Here is a 13,146-nt window from a genome sequence, read left to right as displayed (position 1 = left end):
GGCTAGGGGTTTTGTGCATCAGGAGTAGGCCACTGTATACACAACAATCTGTGTGTGCATCCTTTATTCTGGATCCTTCGTGCAAACGAGATCCGAAGATTTCTTGCAAATGAGATCCGAGCCGCGTGCTGATACCGACAGAGTCAACCTCTTCATCGATAACAATGCAACGTCTCTACGCTTACTCTAACAGTTGTGCGGCCGCGCTCTTTACAGCGACGCGGAGGTCGTCATTTGCATAGTGCCTTTCACTGTGCCAAATGCACCGAACATGTCACAGATCGCTTTCCAACTATTTTTTTGCAGACTCTAGAAAACAAAAAAGTCAACAGAACAAGTTTGGAGTCGCTACGTTGTTTACTCGCTTTACTACAAAAAGATCCCATTTGCACGAAATTTCTTGCAAATGGGATTCGACATGTTCTCCATTACATATCGCTTTCCAACTATTTTTGCAGAGTCTAGAAAACAAAAGAAGACAACAGAACAATTTTTGGAGTCGCTGCGTTGTTTCCTCGTTTTACTACAAAAAGGATCCTGTTTGCACGAATTTCTTGCAAATGGGATCCGACATGTTCTCCTCTACAGATCGCTTTCCATCTTTTTTTAACCTTTTAGTATAAGTACATTAAAATGTAATATAATACATTATATGCAACATAAATACGTTATTCAATAACTCGAACACCATTGCTACAAAATTGAAATATATATAATGACAGATTGAGTATCTACGTGAAGAGAAGCCACTTGAGATCGGTTCTACATCAAGATAAAGCAAAGAATTATTTGATGTGTACTAAAAAGAGGTCTTGTTATATTATAGAAACTATTTATATGCAAGAATTAAATTTAAAGGCTCAATTCATTTCAATAACAACTATAGCAGTTACGGAAAACATCACAAACTCTAAACGTACCACAAACAATGACATTGATGTAAAAACGTTACGTAGCTAATTGTTTTATAAAATTGTAGATTGAAACACTAGTAGTCGAAAACAAATTTTTATTATAACAATTGAAAATTTATCTAATTAAAATATTATGCTACACGATTACATAAAATTTATGAAAGGTTAGTTATACCTATAATAGGATCATATTTAAGTATTTAAATATTTTTATTATCTGTTATATCATATATTTATTACAAATTTTTTGTAAAAATTAAAAATATAGAAATCTGTTAACTTATTTCAAAATATTCTCGAATGATAGAATAAAGTACATAATTATCTTATTTTATGTATTTATTCACTAAACATGAATCCATAAACTTATTAAATTTTCTATATGTAATACATAGACTTAGACGTATGTATTATCGAATATTTTGTATTATTTTAATGAAATGGATCTAATATATTATATTGGTGTCTGGAGTGGGAGTCTCGCAAAAACACCTTTGCCTCCATGATCCAAAAGTAAATCTTGACAAGAGAATTCGAATAGTGTCAGTCTTAGAGTCATTTTAGAAATGATTTTTGTGAGACTATAGTATGGCGTGCCATTTATGTCAAAATTAGACAATGAGATGAGGCCATGAGACCACGCGATGAGACCGCGCGGCGAGACCACGCGATGAGACCATTCGATGAGGCGTGAGACTGTAATATGAGACTGTAATATGAGATTACCGCATATTACCGCATGCAGCTACTACACTGTACACAACTGTGGAGACTGCATTATATAATTAGTTTTTATCTAATACAGAGAATCTAGTTTTTGAACATTTTTCACCCGTGTTCTTGTGTGATTGCATCAACGCTGCGTTTTTTAGCTCTACAAAACCAATTGAAGTGTCTACTCTCCCACTTTTCTAAATCTAGACAACACAGTAGTATGTAGTCTTTGGTAGCCGTTTGGAGAGTTACAACGTGTCGTATCTAGCTTGTACGCGTTAGACACTCGCTGCAACTCACTCTATTTCTATACTACAATTGATTGGGTTGTCGAAACATATCTAGATGAGACTATTTGTAGTTGCCTCTCGGGAAATCCCCTTACACGTGTAGACCACCTATTAGATCGACTTCTTCCATATTAAAACCTATATAGTCTCTGACACAACTTCAGGGATTTGCGTACGATGATAGTCAGCGTGCACACATGTACTTACGTCGTCTACTTCTTATGTGCATATAGATGGTGGATTTTTCATGATGCATTCGATCAACTAGTAATTTTGGGTGTAGGCAACGAGGTCAAGTCCTCATTGAGAAGCTACGAGTGCAAAACAATAGCAAAACAACACGAGAGCGCAAACTCTGAAATCAAAATAGGAAAATAAAAATTTTAAAAATTACAACTAGATCGTGCAAACGTCTAATAATTAAAGAAATTTCGTGCAAACAGATTCCTTTTTGTAGTAAAGCGAGGAAATAACGCAGCGACTTCAAAACTTTTTCTGTTGTCTTCTTTTATTTTCTAGAGTCTGCAAAAACTAGTTGAAAAGCGATCTGTGACATATTTCGGTGCATTTGGCACAGTGAAAGGCATTTGGCAAATGGCGACATCCGCGTCGCTGTAAAGAGAGCGGCCGCACAACTGTTAGAGTAAGCGTAGAGACGTTGCATTGTTATCGATGAAGGGGTTGAAGCTGTCGGTATCAGCACGCGGCTCGGATCCCATTTGCAAGAAATCTTTCGGATCCAGTTTGCACGAAGGATACAGAATAAAGATGCACACACAGATTGTTGTGTGTACAGTGGGCTACCCTTGATGCACAAAACCCCTACCCCTGATGCACAAAACCCCTACCCCTGATGCACAAAACCCCTACTCCTCATGCACAAAACCCCTACCCCTGATGCACGAAACCCCAACCCTGATGCACGAAACCCCTACACCTGATGCACAAAATTTCTACCCCTGATGCGCAAAACTCCTGCCCCTGATGCTCAAAACCCCTACACCTGATGCACAAAATTTCTACCCCTGATGCGCAAAACTCCTGCCCCTGATGCTCAAAACCCCTGCCCCTGATGCACAAAACTCTACCCCTGATGCACAAAACCCCTACCCCTGATGCACAAAACGCCTACCCCTGATGCACAAAACCCCTACCCCTGATGCACAAAACCCCTACCCCTGATGCACAAAACCCCTACCCCTGATGCACAAAACCCCTTCCGCTGATGCACAAAATTCCTACCCCTGATGAGCAAAACACCTGCCCCTGATGCTCAAAACCCCTGCCCCTGATGCACAAAACCCTACCCCTGATGCACAAAACCCCTACCCCTGATGCACAAAACTCCTACCCCTGATGCTCAAAACCCCTGCCCCTGATGCACAAAACCCTACCTCTGATGCACAAAACCCCTACCCCTGATGCACAAAACCCCTACTCCTGATGCACAAAACCCTTACCCTGATGCGCAAACCCCTACCTCTGATGCGCAAAACTCCTACCTCTGATGCGCAAAACCCCTACCCCTGATGCCCTCCTCCTGATGCACAAAACCCTTGCCCCTGATGCACAAAACCGCTACCCCTGATGCACAAAACCCCTGCCTCTGATGCACAAAACCCTACCCCTGATGCACAAAACCCTACCCCTGATGCACAAAACCCTTACCCCTGATGCACAAAACTCCTACCCTGATGCACGATTATTCTTATTTTGGCACGTATCACGCGCCATACGCGAAGACGTCCCGTCAAGGAGGCGAAGAGATAGCATCTGCAGTAGCTTCAAATTCTGCACGCCGAACAGAGTCAAAACGCTAGACACGGCAGTTGCAATGGCTTCATCGTCAGGCATTGCTTGGAAGTCATCCATAACTACCAGACAACAAGGATGCTCCTACGCTCACGTACAAACACCTTAATTAACAAGCTGTAAATGCGATCAGTTACCTCATAACCTCTTGCACCTGCATACGCAATAGCGTCGTTCTGCTCCGCCTACATCCTTCCGGCGAGAGATAATCTGGGGACATACCTATACAATTCTTGTTCTGCGCTCACCAGGAATCATGGAGGATAAAGACCTCTTTATAGATAGCAGGAGGTCTAAGTAGGTGTCACGCAATCGCATTCCGCTCATTTCGCTTGTGTTGAATACGGTCATGCCTGTGAACATACACTGATTAGATATTCTTTCTTCAACCTGTAGACCACGGACTACTTCCTCGTTGCATGAGGGACGTATGTTTTGTGGTCAAATTGTCCGTGAGGCTGTGCTTCTTCACCGATCGACGTCTGATTTCTATGTCTATTGTTGTGATCTTGTGCGTCTGACGTCAGCATGTGACGTGCTTTTGTCTAGTCATGACGCTCTTTCGCCGTCCGTTAGTCTTATTCAGTTGCTGCCCGTTTTAGCGTGTTGTTTGAATGCAGAGTGCCGCTATAGCGCCTTGTGTTCTTACATATATTTGTCTGACGTGTCGAGGGACTAAAACGCTGTACAGGGACTATTTGGTCGTGGGGACTATTTGGTTTCGCATTTATTGCGCCTCGAATCGGCACTCTCCAACTTTTACAGCTGTACAAGACGGACGCGAACGGCGTGACGATGGCCATGATAATTTTCACGCGTCTCCCAGACGTCTCGATGAGCCAAAATCGAGTGCGACCTGCTTCTTCTTCGTTTGTATTTGGTTTTACATGAATACCGAAGTTATCACGACATTGTCTATCACAATTTCGCGTGTCTGACGTTTTGTTTTGAGGCAAATCTCGGCTCGTCTGGTAGAGGGCGTGTCGAAAGTGTAGGCGGAGTAAGAATCTCTTGTGGGTTACAAGGTAAACAAACATCTGTGTGTTGTTGCACTAGCGAGGATGACTACAGTTGTAGATATAACACACCGTTTGCAAAGTGGAAAGTCGCTTGACAGCGGACTAGAACGTTTGTATATTACACTAAATTCGGTAAAGTATAATATTCGTATAGTCTCGGAACCTCAGTTAGTTAGACTATTCCCTGGCACTTTAAAAAACTACATTACTCTGCAACGCCAAGTTTGGTTGGACGCGTATACTTCCAAGAACGCTTCTCCCAGGATACTGATAACGCCACAAAGTGAGAAACATGAGAAGCAGTATGAAAGTTTCAATGAAATATTATCACGGATCTATATAATTCAAAGCAAAAACCTAATTATTACAAATAAGAAACAATCTTGAATACACTACCAAGGCACACAAAGAACAACCATACAACAGAGATAGACAAAGAGACGGAGGAACAGCCAAAATTAAGAATTGGTTCAGAAATAATATTGGACAACAATAGCACGGTACACAAAAACAAGCAAACGACAGACAGGCAGACAGACAGACAGACAGACAGACAGACAGACAGACAGACAGGCAGACAGATATTTTTTCTTTGATACAAACAATTACATGATCTAGTCGAAAGACGGTAACAAAGCTAGAATTTCTAAATCTATTAACGTAATAAGCTTAATTAATGTTTCAGTCATATAAAATGTCCTCTACTTTCCACTGTTGATGAGCCAATTTAACTTAGACACTTTTCCACTGATCACTCTTGCATTGCATCTCTGTATACACACTCATATCAGCATGCATGCTCATAGCTGCATGCCGATTAGTATAGTTCTTCTTGTCTTCATTTTCTTGCCTGCATATACTGGTTCTACTGCAGCACATTTAGCCTCGCAAGCCAGGCTCTTCCGCGCAGTCGCTGAGCTAACCGCACGTGAATCACACGAGGAGGAGGAGCTTTTACCGGAATTGCTCCAGCGCGAGAAGAGCCTGGTCGCTTTCGAGAACGTCATAGTGACGTGGGACCCCCGATCCGGTTTCATAGCTTGCATAAGGCTAATTCGATTTCCTAAAGAGCTTGTTAGTGTAGTTGCGTTGATACATGAAGCAGAGAGGTAGCCTCCGCGGAGAGCGCGTGAACACGAAATCCAGTGAAGCTGTTGATGGACAAAGTGCTGGTGAATAATGAGCGTAGGAATGGTCTACATGGGACTGGTCCGCTGAACCTACACTCTCCAGCAACGTTTCTTTCGACTGAACTGATCTGCAGGTTTGCGCGAATTGAAACCGACGTAGAACTGTTCACCACTCTTGCGCGTCTACTCTGACATCTATAGTCTGTGGGGGAAATGGTGTGAGAACTGCCGGCCCAGTTTCACTCAATGGTTCATGAAAACAGTGGCCTAGAGCTTGTTGACCTCTCCACGTCATGATCAGATTGGCGTGTATTGCTAACGCAGTCTATGTGACGGTACTTTCGACTCAGCAAGCAGCACTTTTGTACGATATTGGCTCTCCTCACGGTGAACTGGAAACATCTAGGCATGGGAAAACAGCAGTGCAGTAGACCTACCATGTTCAGGAAGTGTAGAGTTGACTCGTAGTTGCACGTGTACTACGTACGACTTGTTTCAATGCACGGACTCTGACTGCTACATATATACACTAACCGCGTACAATGAGTTCATTTCTCAAACTATCGCGCTGCAGATCTAGATTCGGTGGTGTGCTGTTGGCAGGGGCGTAACTAGCATTAAAATTTTACCGAGGCAAGTTAATATTAATTAATTAATTAATTAACCTCGAGGTTTCTCAGTCACGTGTGTGGCAAGTGCTTCACGTGCCGTGAACGTGCGCTAGCTAAGTGCGAGAACAGTGGTGAAAGAGGACTTCTTCTGTTCGGTAACCGCGTGCAGAATGCCCGATCTTTCCTGTTATCTACTAACTGATACATCTAGCAAAATTTTTGCAACGCCACACCCTTTTTTTTTTACCGAGGCAACTGCCTCGGTTGCCTCATGCCTAGTTACGCCTCTGGTTGGCGAAACTGAATGCTGAAAAGGAGTCGTGACACTGCAGAATATTACATGGCTGAGCTGTCTACATACGTACTAGAAGCGAACGATGATGTCAACTACGTACTTCGTGCAAAACAAGCAAGTGCGTGAAGCGACGTCGCGTGTTCTCAACTTTCATACCTACATGCTTACCTAATAGAATTAGCTTTATCAGGATATGAAACCGGATCGGGGGTCCCACGTCACTATGACGTTTCTCGAAAGCGACCAGGCTCTTCTCGCGCTGGAGCAATTCCGGTAAAAGCTCCTCCTCCTCGTGTGATTCACGTGCGGTCAGCGACTGCGCGGAAGAGCCTGGCTTGCGAGGCTACAGCACATTTTGCTGTGTCACCATTCAAAGAAAAGATAGACGGACGGACAGACTAAATGGAAAAAGGAGACAGAAGATGCATGTATACAAGAAAACAAGATTTTCACTAGGCTCCACTAACCTACAAAACGTATTGTTTGTGAACAACAACGCAAACAAACAACCATCAATACCCATCTGAGAGACCAAGTGTAAATAAGTGATTTTTACATCAGATACATTTAATTAATTGTTTCTCGAACTACATATTTTCACTTATTTTCTCTTCTGTTCTGAAAGTCATCACCGATCTTTGGTTGTGCGCAACCAATTTCAGAGACGTAGATCGTCTTCCTTGCCTAGACAGTACGCATACGTCGCTGTGCACCTAAGTATCGATTGATGCCATGCAGGATCGATGCATAAATCTGCAGCTAGCCGCAGCATTCTACGGACAAAAACATTCTAGGCACATCTCTACACTTCCGCTGCGTGATCAGATCATGTTTGTTTACCTTGTAACCCACAAGAGATTCTCACTCCGCCTACTTTCGATACGCCCGCTACCAGACGAGCCGAGATTTGCCTCAAAACAAAACGTCAGACACGCAAAATTGCAATCGACAAGGTCGTGATGACTTCGGTATTCATATGAAGCCAAATACAAACGAAGAAGAAGCAGGTCGCACTCGATTTCGGCTCATCGAGACGTCTGCAAGACGCGTGAAAATTATCATGGCCATCATCACGTCGTTCGCGTTCGTCTCGTACAGCTGTAAGAGTTGGAGAGTGCCGATTCGAGGCGCAATAAATGCGAAACCAAATAGTCCACGCGACCAAATAGTCCCTGCAGGTGGCCGAAACCAAATAATCCCTAGTTAAACGGTTTCTAGAACCAAATAGGAGCGAGATAATTTACCCGCGACCAAATAGTCCCTACGACCAAATAGTCCCTGTACAACAGCATTCAACAACTAGCCTAGGTGCCGAACATCTAACCTACGAAATTTCGAAGAGCTTGATGACGCAACTTCCGAACTTGACAGTACAGAAGCCAACAAAGTGTGCTACGAAAGGGGTGGAAACAGCTAGCAGCTGCTCGCCCTGTTTCTAGATCTAACGCTGCAGCTGCATGACGAGCCTCTAGCTAGGCAATTTTCCGAAGAAAAACTCACCTGCCAATGTTGTCGTACAAGAAGACGACCTGCGCGCTTCTCTTACCGTACCCATAGTAAGCAGCCACGCAACCTGTGAGAGCAAATGAACTAGAACAAAGTCCAGCAGCACCTGCAGCAGAAACAGAAGCAAAAACTTCGCTGTACATGCGGAAACTAAAATTTCTAATTAGTAGTGCGTTCCCGTCAGTTGCTTGCTTATCTCAATTAACAGATTATCGTTATGTTTTATGCCCCTTGGAATGCTGGGTCGGCAGAAACCAAAAGGTTGTAAGATCTGATTGGCTTAGCAATAATTGGTTATGCTAAGTGCACTAGCACCTGATTGCGCGCGTGTGAAATCCTCGTGGGCGGCTAAGTGCACGCCAAAACATTGACAAGACTCTGCATGCCAGAACAATGATTAGACTCTGCACACACACACACACACATCTTAGTTTTAGTTTCATCTTCAGTTCTTTGATATTTTCAAGCTTGCGGTGAGAGGACATGCACAGTAGCGTCGCTAGACCATCACCTTTGACAACTGGTCGAGCGGTAGTCTCGCTAGTCGAGCGGTTAGACTAGCTAGCGGTCTGCCGAAGAATCAAAGAGTCGTGGTTTCATGCCGTCCACAGAGATATCGCCGCAAACACGGCAGGCGTCTCTTCTTTGTTTGTGAGATCTCATGGCATTTACAAATGATATGTTGATCTAGGTAAAACGATCCTACGCTGTTAGACACCATTTAGCATCGCTTTTATAAATACTTCCGAAATCATTTTAAAAGTTTTAGTATCGACTTGGTCCAGACTAGAGTTCGCGCGCTCTCTGGTCTGGAAATTCGAGGCTACTTCCGACACTACAGAAACGCCCACGCAACGTAGGTATGTACATCAACGCCGACGTGAACGTGGGAGTCAACACCACGTTCACGTTTACAGTGGCGTTCACGTGACGTTTAGATAACGTCATGAGAGAAGCAAGTGTGACCGCCCTAACGCAAACGTCGCCGCCAATCCTGACGTATGTGACCGGGGCCTTATGAAGTTAGGGAATTCTCTAGAATGCTAGTTATGCAATCTTAGCAGTAGATAGACGATTGGATGACAAATTACGTCCCTTTTGTCATCTGTACGTGTCATGGTCGACACGACGTCGACCACCGCGTCGTTGGAGGGTGTAGGTTCGGATGATCAAAACGATGACGACGACGACGACGACATATCAAGAGCGAGTCTACATGGTGTCGGCTTGGCGTCAGAGCTGCGTTACGACTACGCAGATTCGGTTAACGACCTGCGATGTGCCAGGTGTCGTGAAGTACTACAAGGGGAAGTCGTTCAGGCCGTTTGTGGGCATAGGATTGACAGCTACTGTTACAAGCAGATCATGTATGTACGTGCGCTAGACTATTAGAAAACGGGCGAATACTTACACATCACTGTATGTCCTGTACTGCAAACTTTGGCACCAACGTTTTACATAAATTTTTGATGCAAGCAGGGGAATTCCCCTATTGAGTAACTCAAACCACACCAATTATGCACACATCTATTTGTAGAGCTTTCTATACACTGGCAATTGGGTAAGATATATTATTGTACTCTAGGCTCAACTGCAATCAACCGAGCTGTCCTGCCTGTGATACAGTTTTGGATGCAAAAAAGGTATGTAAACCGTACTGTATGCGTACACAACTATACGTAAAACACCACTACATGATTTGCATGTGTCTGGATATGTTCATGTCTTTGTAGTGTTGGCGAGACGTATTTGCTGAGAAACAGCTTGCAATTATTTGCATCTACTGTCCGGCTAGAAAGCAAGGCTGTCAATGGATCGGAAGGAAAATATTAGCTAATGTTTGTCTAGATAGCAGCCGTCCTAAATTTGGTTGGCCCTTGACTGATTGGCACTCTGTTTTGAATTGATTAGGAGCATGTGTCCACCTGCGCATACATTCTTAGAGAATGTCCGAACGGCTGCAAACAACTCATTAGTCGCTCACGACTAGCACAGCACCTCCAAGAGCTGTGTGAGTTGAGTGTGGTGCAATGTCGGCTATGCAATGAGACAATTAGACATGAAGAGGAACAGGTACTGTACTGTAACACATCAATAGTACTGAGACTGTTCCTGTTCTGACACAGTTGTTTACTTAATTATTAGCGACATTTGTCTACCGTGTGCACCAAGCAACCAGTGAAATGTCATAACAACTGTAGCAGTTCCGGATTAATGTTGCCACGAGACGAGGCAAACAAACTGCACATAAGAATTGTTGTTGTACTGGCTCATTATTGTTTTTATTCAGCTTGAAGATCATTTGAAAGTGTGCAGCAAACGAGTTACCGCTTGCCCAATAGATAACTGCCACAAAGAGGTAACCCCAGATTACATAATATCCGCTGATTAGGACGCGATGGAATTCCGTTCATGCTTTTAGATGAACCCAGATGAGATTGAGCAACATTGCGAAAATTCAGTTACAGAACACATCAGCTGCGTAAATGATGGCTACAACGCACTCAAGACAATGGTTGACTCCATGAGAGTATCCCTAGAGGACCAAGCGCGAAAGGTGCGACAACAGCTAGACAATGAACAAAGTAGATTACAAGCACTGAGTGAGAGTACTAGGAAATCAGAAGAAGGGATGAGTGAATTATTGACTTACACAAAGATTGCCCAACAGCAGACATTAGAACAATGCTATCATTCAGTCGATGGTCTGCAGAAGCACATCAAGGAGAACGTGTCTGCACTTGAAAAACTGATGACACCACTCACAGAGAAGCTAATCAAGATGGAAGAGATCGTTTCAATGCAAGATATTAAAATCAGACAATGTGAAAGTGACTTGAGATCGAGGAGGGAATCAGATGGAGTCAGTCAAGCATCACAGCGACAGTTCAATGCACACGACAAGGTAATCTCAACTCACGAAGTCAAACTATCAGAACACTCTCTCAGAATCGACATGCTGGATTGCAAGAGCACGAGTGGTGTACTACTATGGAAGATCAGTGACACGAGGAGACGACAAAGAGATGCAGTGAGCGGCAAGACATTATCCATCTACTCTCAGCCATTCTACACATCACCAAACGGATACAAGATGTGTGCACGAATGTTTCTCAATGGAGATGGAATGGGACGAGGCACACATCTGTCTCTATTTTTCGTTTTGATGAGAGGAGAGTACGATGGACTTCTACCATGGCCGTTTCAACACAAAATCACTCTTGTACTGCTTAATCAGAATGGTGGCCGACACATCGCAGATACATTTCGACCGGATCCATCTTCTTCTTCATTTATGAGACCAAAGAACGACGTAAATGTGGCGAGTGGTTGCCCATTGTTTACACCCTTAGCAACACTGGATCAGGATGGCTACATACTGAATGACAGCATGTTCATTAAGATCATTGTCGACACAGCAAGTGCCTTTAGACCAGATGCAAGACACTAATATCTGAACACAAAAATCTAATTTTTAATTTTTTAAATTTATTAATTTAAAAAAAGTAAAAATTAGTGTTAACGGGCACTTTTTTGTAGCCATCGTTGTTGAGAATTCAAAATAAAAATTTGAAAAATTAATTCTGATATGGTGATGCAGAACCTCGAGTGTGTTAGAAGCATATGTGTTTCAAATTTTGTGATATCTATATGAATTTCACTCTCACACAGCCTTTATGGAGCAAACAGACATGTGCAGCATACATTTACAGTCTTGCAAGTGACTAAGACTGTCTGTACAAGTTACTGATGGTAACTAAAAATGTATTGAAAAAACATAAAAATAAAAACTAACCTGCAGGTCTGTGCAAATTCAACAACTATGCTGGTTCCTTTGCATGACTTGCATATACATTACGCTTGTTTGAATAATCCCCAATAGTAATATGGTGTACATTTCATTTATGTGCTCTGTATATAGATCGAGTTGGCATCAGTCCAACTTTAATTTATACTACAGTCCCTTTGCAATTGTATAGATAGGTTGCTTGCACGTTTGGGTGGGTCTGCATATTCATTCACTCATTTTAATTCTGTGGGAAAGGTAGTGGGAGATATAAGCTAAACGTAGCGGGAGATATAAGCTAAGTTACAGCTGCAGACGATACTCATGCATAATACGCGCTTTCTCAGCATGAACAAGCAGATTACAGTTAGTGAGATTCATTTAGAATTAATTAATTTAAATTAATCTGAAGATTATTGAAGTGTAAGTAGGGCTCACAACAAATTTCCACAAAGGTCATGATGTAGATCAAAGCCAGCTTTTTTAAAGATTTGCTAACAGCTGATCACATGCAATATGATTTCATGAAAGTCGATCTCTACGATCAAGATGCAATGCAGTGTAACGTCCATTGGCGTACATACAAAAACTGAACGTCAATTGAAACAATTGGTACGTACAGTTGTTTGCAGTAGAAGCACTTTCATAAAGAATTTGTAATCATCTCGTTCTAAATAGATAGTAACCGCATTTTTACAAGACATCAAGGAATACAGATTTAGGACATTGCTACCCAAGATCAAAGCTTGAATTTGGGATGGAGCATCTCTATGTGGGCAGCTATCAATAGAGCATGATCATCTTTCAACTCTAAATGAGGAATGTACATGTCTGGATTGTAATTACCTACATGTTATTTTACATCAGCTTCAATTCTAGCTGAGATGTACCTCCCTCTATAGTTAACTGACCATTCTATTGAATTCAGTTTACACAACACCATGCATAGTCTGATGGCCAGCATTTTATAAAAGTAAAGTAATTGCTTTTATAACATTATATGTTAGAATTCTGCTTTTATAACATTATATGTTAGAATTTTAGATCTTTCTAAATTTTAAATATAGA

At 42.4% G+C, this 13,146-nt stretch overlaps 1 protein-coding gene across 2 annotated transcripts; it reads left to right on the top strand.

The window, feature by feature from the left end:
* The first annotated feature begins 9,332 nt into the window (after positions 1-9,332).
* LOC134198630 (TNF receptor-associated factor 3-like) lies at positions 9,333-11,867 on the top strand. 2 transcript variants are annotated; one of them, XM_062668040.1, is made up of 7 exons: positions 9,333-9,577; positions 9,877-9,934; positions 10,025-10,129; positions 10,203-10,364; positions 10,437-10,523; positions 10,582-10,650; positions 10,714-11,867. In XM_062668040.1, exons 1-7 carry the CDS (start codon positions 9,408-9,410, stop codon positions 11,740-11,742), a joined length of 1,680 nt encoding a protein of 559 aa, XP_062524024.1. In that variant the 5' UTR covers positions 9,333-9,407; the 3' UTR covers positions 11,743-11,867. The 2 variants fall into 2 exon arrangements, with proteins under 2 accessions (XP_062524024.1, XP_062524023.1); XM_062668039.1 differs by having other exon boundaries at positions 9,333-9,658.
* Positions 11,868-13,146: the final 1,279 nt, after the last annotated feature.

The sequence above is a fragment of the Corticium candelabrum genome, chromosome 2 (genome assembly GCF_963422355.1).
Source record: "Corticium candelabrum chromosome 2, ooCorCand1.1, whole genome shotgun sequence".
NCBI classification, from domain to species: Eukaryota; Metazoa; Porifera; class Homoscleromorpha; order Homosclerophorida; family Plakinidae; genus Corticium; species Corticium candelabrum.
Note: the sequence above shows the minus strand (reverse complement) of the source record. Positions and strands in the feature narration are given on the sequence as shown.

Bases quoted from the DNA above. Each gene is read 5' to 3' on its own strand.
- LOC134198630 (XM_062668039.1), top strand. From the start codon at position 9,408: ATGGTCGACACGACGTCGACCACCGCGTCGTTGGAGGGTGTAGGTTCG. The intron at 10,130-10,202 runs GTTTGTCTAGAT...TGAATTGATTAG, and splicing joins GAAGGAAAATATTAGCTAAT to GAGCATGTGTCCACCTGCGC. The intron at 10,524-10,581 runs GCAAACAAACTG...GTTTTTATTCAG, and splicing joins TAATGTTGCCACGAGACGAG to CTTGAAGATCATTTGAAAGT.